Below are 9,100 nucleotides of genomic sequence, written 5' to 3'. Positions count from 1 at the left end.
GGATTGCGAAGAGGCCGCCTGGCTTGGACGTGATTTAATGCGGCTTCCTGTTAGCTGCCCCGTGCATGTATCCCACCTCCCTTACTTTCCGCCGGCCAGGCAGGCCGGCCCTCCACCTACCTTGGCGCCGTGCCCCAGCAGTATGGCGGTCATGGCGGTCATCCCCGCCTTCTTGGCCACCTTGAGGGGGGTGGCGTAGTTGCGATCCCGCTGCTCGACAGCGCCTGACGGGGCCCGGGGGGGGGGGAGGAGGTGGCGAAAACAGGCAGCAAGTGTGTAGCATCCGGAGCAGCAGAACGTTTGGACGTGGCCATGTAAGGGTACGTGCACGTGTCTCCTGTCCATATTAGCACGAGTACATCCACTACTACCGCGACCACTACTACTACTATTATTATTACTATTAGTACTACCACTACCACTACAGCTGCAGCAGCAGCCAACACACACACACACACAGACAGCGTACACGCACATACCACACCACTCACCCCCCCCCGGGGCAGTTGCAGGACTTACTTCTGTCTCACGGACCCCTCAAAAGAAACACCACCACCCTCCCGGTCACCACCCTCCCACCAACACCCTCCCGCTCACCAAGTTGCGACGCAATCCGCTCCACCACCTCCCCCATAACCGCCAGGGCCCCCAAATGCAAGGGGTAGTACCCGGGACCCTCCCCGTCCGCACCATCGTCTCCGTCAGGCCCGGCCCCTCCGGCAGCAGCAGCAGCCCCTGATGCAGCATGCGCCTGCTGCTGCTGCTGTGAAGGCTGCTGCGTCTGTTGTTGCTGCTGTTGTTGTTGCTGGTTGGTTGCCCCCGGTGTGCGGACCCCCCTCGTCCCGTATCCACGCAGCCCGGGGGTGCGCCTCCAGCACTGCCAAGGCAGCGGGGGTGTCCCCAGACCGAATGGCGGCGATGAGGGCGCTGCCGTACTCTCTGACGGAGGAGGAAAGGGGGAAAGAGGAGGGGCTCAAGATTACCAGGTACAGCAGCATGGGGTTGGGCGCGCGGAACCCCTTCACTCAACCCTGTCCAGCATCCAGGGGTCCCGCCGTGATCCCGTAGTAGCAAACACAACCTCCTGTCCCCTCTCTTAAACCCCTTTTCCGTCCCGCGCCATCCCCCTTCCCCCGCAACCCCATCCCCCGCCGTAAACCCCCTCACCTCCTCTCCAACAGGTCCTTCACCGCGGCGGGAAGAGCCGCCTCGTCAGGGGCCGCCAGCAAGTACTCCTGACGGCGGGGCGGGGAGGGGGAAGGGGATGGGAGGAGACAGGGGGGTAGGAAGGGGGTCGTAATTATGAAACGGGGAGAAGGGAGGAAACGGTTATATCGCATTTGTGCTGGACAAAATTGCTTGAGCTGCAGGGAAATCCAAGTTGGTTCGGTTGAGGATGTTGGTGTGAGCTTCGGAGAGGAGACAAACAAGGCCAGATGTTACCCATCTTCATCTTCATCATTATCATCGCCTCTCTCACACACCCTCCCACCTCGATCTCGCCTTGGCTCAGGCTCCACAATGCGCCGCCGTCCGCCTGTTCGACAGCAGCAGTGGCAGTGGCAGCAACAGAATCAGGTCCGCGACCACCACCCCACCCAGGACGAGCACCCCAAAGGTCAACATACCACATTACAGCGTTCAGGGAGTGTGAGAGGAGGAGGCGCGGCCTCAGGCCTCCAGGCCAGTGGCAGTGGGGAGGTGAGCGCGGACCCGACCACCCAGGCAACACACGCACAAGACGGCCGCCGCCCAGGTCTGTGCGACAGGGCTCTTGAGGGCACCCCCCCCCCTTACCTCCCCCCCTACCTGACACCACTTCCAGATCTGCCGGGCCCTATCCCGCACCGACACGGGGGCCCTCCTCCGCGCCACCACCGCCGCCACCTCCGCCTCCATCTCCGGGGTGTCGCGGAAGCCCACCCCGTGAACCATCAGCCGCCGCTCATCACCCAACCCCTGGTGGGGGGGCAACACGGGGAGACGGGGGGCCAATGTCACGTGGAGCTGTGTTTGGCACCCAGTAACGGGCAGCACAGGTGGTCATGGCATTCCCAGCTCCTGCTCCTGCTCTCACCCCAAACCCCAACAATGACGTGTTAGGTAACCCCTGCCCTGCCACCCTACGGCGCTCCCCTAGGGCGCCCTCCTGGACTGAGGCCGCGTCCGGGGCTTACCACCACCGCATGACCTCCCCACTGGCCGCATCCCCTTTCACCTTACTGAACGTCGGCAGTCTGAGTGTCTGCGCCAGCTGGTGGATGTGTTTACGAGCTTCCTTGCTCAGGCTGAGGGGAAACAGCAGCGTGCACCTAAAGGGCGTTGGGGGTAGGGAGTGGGAAGGGAGAGCAGGGGAGGTCAGGTGCGGGGGGGGGGAAAGTGGGCGGGGCGGGGCGGGGGTGCGTGCTCATTAAGTGCGAAGTGCGACTGGTGACTTGACATTAGCCAGAACGGTCCGTGTGGACAAGTAGTAGGGGGAACGCGGGGGGGAGGGAAGTGCCCTCGGGTGGGGTGGGTTTGGGGTAGCGTTGGTACGACACAGCCGTACCGGGGGATTCGAACGGTGTCTGTGAAGGGAAGGGTGTTGGTGGGTAATTACGGGAGTACGGAAGGGACTAACGGACCCAGGCTGGTTAGTGGGGGGAGCTACAGGGCCCCGTTGGGGCTGATTGGGTGGGTGGCCTTCGGGGTGGTGGGGGGGAAGAGGGCAAGAGGGGTGAATGAACACGTGCAAGAAGCTGCAAAACCCCAAGTGCCGACGTCCAAATAGCACCAAACGGCGAATGTGTGGGAGGTGAAGGGCAGGGAAGGGAGAGGGGGATGGAGACAGCGGATTGAATGGAAGACTGAAAGCGGTGGAGAAAGGGACAGAGGAAGTCAAAGGGGGGATCGGCGAAGCGGTGGGAGCTCGGGCCTTGGGGTGAGGCGGAAGGGGCGCAAGCGGTAGAGTAGGGGGAGAGCGGAGGCCTTAGGACAGTTGGTGCCACAGCACGCCACAACATCGAAACCGCGCAGTGACACTCCCGGTCACGAAAGGTCAGCTCAATATCGTGTCAGCGTGCGGCACCACCATCACACCAATCCGCAATACAGCTGCAGCTAGCAGTGCACAGAAGCAATCTCGATGCGCGTGATGTATCGGCGCCCCGGCGGCTGGCCCACGTTTCCGATGCTGCTACCCTTACGACATGGGTAAAAGGACTTGCCTCGCATCACCCTGCAGGTGCTGCTCTGACGGCACAGAGCTCGCCTTGCTGAACCACTTTAACAGCTCTCGCAGTTCATTTGTGCTGGCTTCCGACGGCAACTCGAAATGCCGGACGACGACCTGGTGCAGCGGTACCGGACACAGACAAATTTCCAGCAAGATTTCCGTTCGAAGCTTGTGTTTTAAGGGAACAAGTTCCGATGTCGTGGTGCCGACATGGCCAGCTGACGTCAACGTCAAGGCACGCTTCCAACATTCCGGCAGGACAGCTTGATAATCATTCCTAAAGCAGTAAGCACATGCTGCTGAGGCAGCGACAGAAATGCGTTCGGACAATGGAGCAGCCCAACAGCCTCCAGGCGGCTGTCCCGTAAATCCGCGAGTCAGCCGAGCGAACTCTGTGGCTGTAATGCAGCGCCCAATCATGCAAATACCTACGTCTTGTGTTTGATCAGGCTCCACAGCATCAGTCAAGGTCTCAGGACACTCCGTTACGTCGAAAGGACCACCGGAACTGTACTCTAGGGTCACGCGCCATATCCTCTCGTTCAGCCGAGGCTGGCCTTCTGCTTGCTGCCCAGCGACTCCTCGCAAAGCTGGGGGAACGTATGCAGGCATTTTTAGCTGCCTGCCTAAATGCGAGCCTACGCGGCCGCCAGGAGTTCACAACCAAATGAATAGACCTTATGTGCGCCGGGCTTGAGCGCACAATGGTTTGCTATGCAATCTCTGACATCCCTGCCTACGTTCACTTCGTTGTACTATAACGAAGCGTACGATGCAATTCACGGCACGCGTGGACATTGACAGCCAAGCTCAAAGTAACGCAATTAGGGTTCTCCTTTAGGCCTTTTCATATTCCATAACATAACGCGACGCACAACGGGGAATCAAGGCTTCAAGTCCGACATATAACGACTGCATTTCCCCGCACGGAACTTTGCTTAGACATGCAATAGAGAGATTTTAAATTCCTACATGGAGACGGATCACGGAAAACGCCGCCGCCTTGTCTTGGAGGGAGGTGTTTCAACTCACGGCAGTCTAGGCTCAAGCTGCGATACACCAGTGATGCCGGCAACATCTTGTAGCAGCTTCGATATGTCCATCAGGGCCGTCAAATGCATCGTTGCTGCTAATTCTCCTTTGCCAACACTGCCAACTCTGGCGATTGCAGCCGAGGAAAGGACTACGACACCATCTTTAGCGCAAGATGCAGCAGCAACAATTTCCACTGAAATCCTATTTGCACGCTCTACTTTTATAAATCCTCCGCATGGGCGCCAGCACGGCCAAACTGCCCTAGGTTTGAAGACAACCGCGCAGAAACCTATGGGCCACAGCCCGCAGCTGTCCCCAGACAGCCCGCAGCTGTCCCCAGACAGCCCGCAGCTGTCCCCAGCTGCTGGCGTGCCTCTGCTGGCATGGCTGCAGGCTCAGGTTCTGAGAGGTCACAAAGCACGGAGTAGCGGGCTCCAAGAGGAAGGTTTCCGCACACCCGATCCCGATCCTCTGCTTGCCCCTTTCTCTCCCAACGCCGACGGTGGCGGCGATAGCGGCGGAGGCGGAGGCGCTTTTCCCCCGCATCTCATGCACCCAACGCCCCAACCCAGCGTTGCCGACGTGGTTGTCAAGACTAACTTGAAGCAGCACGTGAAAAAATATGTAAAGGCAGGAGGAGAAAACGAACATGTGGCTGCGTATTTGCCGCCAAGCTCACTGCTGGTGGCATCCGATGCGAGGGCGGCATCAACGCTATCGGCTGCAACGGCGGGGGAGGATGCGGCGAACATGGCTGAGGGCTCAACCGCCCTGGTTGCCGCGGCAGGTGGGGCTGCAGCGGGTCGCCATCGCCCCAAGCACCGCCAGAGCGGTGGCGGATGGCGACAGCGGAAGAAGGCGGCCCTTGCTCGCACTACTCTCCCTGCTGCTGTTGCTGCGTCTGATGGTGCTGCTTCTCCTGCTATTGCTGGTGCTGCTGCTGGCGTGAATCCTGTTGGCGCTGCCGGTGCTGCTGCTGCTGTTCCTATGACAGCTACAGCACCGGCTGTCGTACTGGCACCGCCGGCTTCGCAGTGCACTGGGGAGAGAGGAGCTCGATGCAAAGGACAGCCGCGCAGGGGCCAACACAAGGTCTGGGCCAGGGGCGGAGCAGCAGCAGCAGTAGTAGCAGCGCCTGCAACAGCAACAGCATCAAAAATGGCAGCAGCGGCAACGGCGGCGGCAGAAGCAGAAGCTGAAACAGAGACAACCGCAGGGGCAGCAGCTGTGACAGCAGTGGTAGCGGGGGGCGAGGGGGATCAGGGACAGGGTCCTGACCCGCGAGTGCCTACCTGGATACCACCGGCAAGCCCCTGGGGCCTTATTGAGGAGGTGTTATACGACAACCCGTGGCGGCTGCTGGTGGCTTGTATCCTGCTTAACAAGACAACCGGCCGGCAGGTAGCAGCTTAGCCAGTTGGGGTGGGGGTAGGGGGGTGGGGGGTGCCCGTGCGGGTCCAGCTGTGTTTCGGTGAGATCGCCGCACGTTACTATGCACTCGAAACGGTTCTCCAGGGAGAGACGGGGTTTCGGTCTCGCTGTGCAGATCTATCAGGCCGGGGTGAGAGCTCGTGGCAGGAGGGGTGGGAGAGGTTGCTGTTTATGGGTTTGAGATTACCTATTGATGGGGTGTGTCTTGTTATTAACCGCGGGAACCACTACCAGTACCGCGTACGTGCGGTGGTGGTGGTGGTGGTGGTGGCGCTCGGAGCTTGCAGCGCCTTATATAGCCCATTCTGATTGTGTGAAACAGAGGGATATGGCTTCACCCGTGACAACTAGCCCGGCAGTTTTTACCTACCCGTTATTTCAGAGAAGGCACCGTTTCTGCCTTCTCACCACTGCTGTCCTACAAGGACTTCATCGTCCATTGAAATGAGGTTGCTTCCCTCTTACTGTCAGGACAATTTCTCCCGCTCATAGTCGGAATCGATCCTGGAACCGTGCAGGGACACAATGTCATACCTTCATACATTCGCAGTGTCTGGAGCCACACATATCTCACTTTTTGATTCATAGTCATATGTTAATTAATTATCTGTTATATATCAATTTTCGGTTATATGTATACGGCAGGTACGGCAGGTTCTCGGGCCTCTGTGGCGGTCGTACCCCACTCCGGAGGCCATGGCGGCGGCCGACCCACGAGTTGTGGAGGACATTCTGCGGCCGCTGGGTCTGCAGGTGAGGTGAGGTGAGCGGGGGCAGGAGGAGGAGGTGGAAGGGGAGGAGGAGGCGCAGCTCAGCTCAGTTCGGTCCAAAGTCTATTTTCATCATGAGATTTCGACCCCGAATAGGCAACAGGGCACACCGCTTGTGGGGAAGCCTCGTCTTCTTTAGGGATTGTGATTCCTGCCGTAGCCAAGGAATCCATCCTGCAACGTTCTGTCAGTTACCATGCCTTCACACATTCGTCCTGCATGAGGGGTGGGAATGTGCTATATGGCCATATGCACGTCGCGGCGCAAGGGGTAGTGCAGATCAGGTCCCTCACAATTCTCTGACCGGCTGCCTGACGGGACTGCTTTTGGGGACGTGCAGTGATTTTAGTATTATAAGTGCAGATGTATCATTTTGCTGTAATTCGTACCGTTATGACTGAGGCGCCACCCCTGGCATTGGCCAGGTACCCCGCGGAAATTTGGGATGCCAGGCACGTCGCGCTGAGGTGCTGCAACCTGACGCGGACGAGGGAGAATAATGATGGCCTCCCGCGTACCCGCATCACTGCCAATCAAATGTTTCCCCCATGGGCCCCCCGGCTTTTACGGACACCCCCCTACGTGTGTGTGCCGAACGTGTAACTTGTTAGTTGCTGTGAGACACCCCTACAAGTGGGTGTGGGCGGGGTGGACGTGTGTGTGAGAGAGAGAAGTGCCGTACAGTACGGCACATACATCGTCTATGAATACAAGCCTAAGCGCCCAGGTGTTTCAGGTATGTTACGGGTCTGCGTCATTTCCTGTCTTCCATCATGCTGGTGCTGCTGCTGGTGCTGCAGGCGAGCTGAAAGGTTGGTTCGCTTCAGTGAGGAGTTCCTGAGCAGGCAGGTGAGTACGGGAGTATGTATAGGGCGGGAGAAGGCAAGTAGGGAAGCTGGCTATACTGACCCTACCCCTAGTGTGTGTGTGGAGGACTCCCCCTCCCACTGAAACCCCCACATCACCTCTCCCTGTAGCTTCAGCTTGACCCCTATTCCGACCCCCTCACCCTCACCCCTCGGAGCCCCCCTCACCCCCTCACCCTCACCCTCGCACCCGCACCACCCGTCCGGTGCCCCAGTGGACCTGCCCCACACAGCTGTACGGCGTGGGCAGGTACGCGGCAGATGCATACCTCATCTTCTGCAAGGGGAGATGGCGGGAAGTGCAGGTGAGTGTGTGTGGGTGGGGGGGGGGAAGTTAAGGTGCAAAGGATGGGAGAAGGTAAAAGATGGGGTGAGAGGAGGCAGATGGGGGCCTATGCCACACAGAGGGTGATTTATTCTTTCCCTTTCAACCCCTTCTGCTCTTTTTCCGTGAGGTTAGCTGCATTGATAAGTTCTGATGTGTCTCTCTATATGTGCACCGCACCTCATCACACCGGTCAGCGCCTTGCCTCTGTCCTGCCCTGCCTTCCCCCGCACCGGTCTCCGCCTCGCAGCCAGCTGATAAGGACCTGCGGAGGTACCGGGACTGGCTGGAGAGCACAGGTAGGTGGGTAGGTGGGTACACGGTGCACCCCGGTACACCGACACCCATACATATCCACCTCCACCCCACCCTACCAGGGGCTGCACCATTGGTGGGGTAGTAGAAAAGGGTGAGGTAGGCAGGAGGGATGAGAGAACAGAAGGGGCCGGGGCTGGGGCTAAGGGGACACGCATGCAATGATACGTATATATATGTATATGTGTCCTTTCCCCCGCTTCACAACCGCCGACTGGTCAGTTCTGCTTCCTGTACATCTGCCGCAGCACTCTTTCCTCCTGGCAGCAGCTTCACTCGCTCGTGGTTCGTCTTTTCCCTGGTGGGCCCTCTGGCCCTGGTCCTCATCATCGCGCTATGCAGGGGGTGAGGGCAGCGGATTGGAGCATGAAGACCTAGGGACAATGCTGCAGGGCCTGCAGGAGGATGGAGAGGAGGAGAAGAAGAGCCAGAAAAGGAGGAAGGTCTCCCGAATCGGACTTGGTTAGCCTCTGGCTTTACATGGCTGTAAAACGTTGAATGGATGCCTGTAAGCGCCTGATGTGTGTGAGTGTTATATCTTAACCAGAACACAGCCGGATGGTGGCGTCGGAAGACAACGATTGGAATAGCGGGGTTGCAGCCATCTCATGAGTCGTAGAGCCAGTTCCGAAATGGTGCACCGTTGACCCACACATGCTTCTAATTGGTGACGGGGCTCCGCGAGCCAGGGACCAGCGTCCCAGTCGTAGCCTGTGCTACGAGCCCCGCTCATACTCCTGCAAGTATGGACTTCCGCCTGAGGCGGCAATTTACTTGTAGGCATCCATGACAGCTTCCCGCTCACCGTCGGACCCAGAGGTCGGAGCTACAGATCTGACAGAAGGGCGGCAAAATAGACAGTTGGAATTCAGTTAGCTCCAGCGTAAGCAAAAACGGAAGATCAGAGAGATGTATCGGTGTGGGTTTTTTTAACCAGATATAAGAAATAGTATATAACACTCCCACGCATCAGGCTTACAGGCATCCAATCCAACCCATGGGAGCCTTAGGCTATTCAACTCCAAAACGGATGAAACAAAGTTGCACGTGTCCAGAATGAACAGATCTACGTGTTGATATAAAATTCATTTGGGACTTTTGAGTTCTGACCTGGTTTCCCTTGGGTTTTAGGTACATTCATTTA

General features: G+C 58.4%; 2 protein-coding genes across 2 annotated transcripts in view; one reads left to right on the top strand and one right to left on the bottom strand.

Moving 5' to 3' along the window:
* VOLCADRAFT_93872 (uncharacterized protein) overlaps nt 1–4,292 on the bottom strand; it is a gene marked incomplete at both ends in the record, with an annotated part of 6,544 nt that extends 2,252 nt beyond the window's left edge. The window contains 9 exons of the mRNA XM_002953074.1: nt 121–224; nt 598–714; nt 833–939; nt 1,168–1,235; nt 1,493–1,537; nt 1,810–1,959; nt 2,219–2,312; nt 2,625–2,682; nt 4,247–4,292. Of these exons, the coding sequence (XP_002953120.1) occupies nt 121–224; nt 598–714; nt 833–939; nt 1,168–1,235; nt 1,493–1,537; nt 1,810–1,959; nt 2,219–2,312; nt 2,625–2,682; nt 4,247–4,292 (789 nt within the window). The remainder of the gene's footprint in view (nt 1–120; nt 225–597; nt 715–832; nt 940–1,167; nt 1,236–1,492; nt 1,538–1,809; nt 1,960–2,218; nt 2,313–2,624; nt 2,683–4,246) is intronic.
* A 1,250-nt stretch (nt 4,293–5,542) lies between these two features.
* Nucleotides 5,543–7,930, top strand: VOLCADRAFT_35340 (uncharacterized protein; the record flags this gene model as incomplete). The annotated part of the gene is made up of 5 exons (XM_002953146.1): nt 5,543–5,650; nt 6,326–6,438; nt 7,251–7,299; nt 7,532–7,621; nt 7,892–7,930. Coding segments are annotated over 5 exons (399 nt in total), but the record flags the coding sequence as incomplete, so codon positions are not given.
* Nucleotides 7,931–9,100: the final 1,170 nt, after the last annotated feature.

This window comes from Volvox carteri, assembly GCF_000143455.1.
Source record: "Volvox carteri f. nagariensis unplaced genomic scaffold VOLCAscaffold_34, whole genome shotgun sequence".
NCBI classification, from domain to species: domain Eukaryota; kingdom Viridiplantae; phylum Chlorophyta; class Chlorophyceae; order Chlamydomonadales; family Volvocaceae; genus Volvox; species Volvox carteri.
Note: the sequence above shows the minus strand (reverse complement) of the source record. Positions and strands in the feature narration are given on the sequence as shown.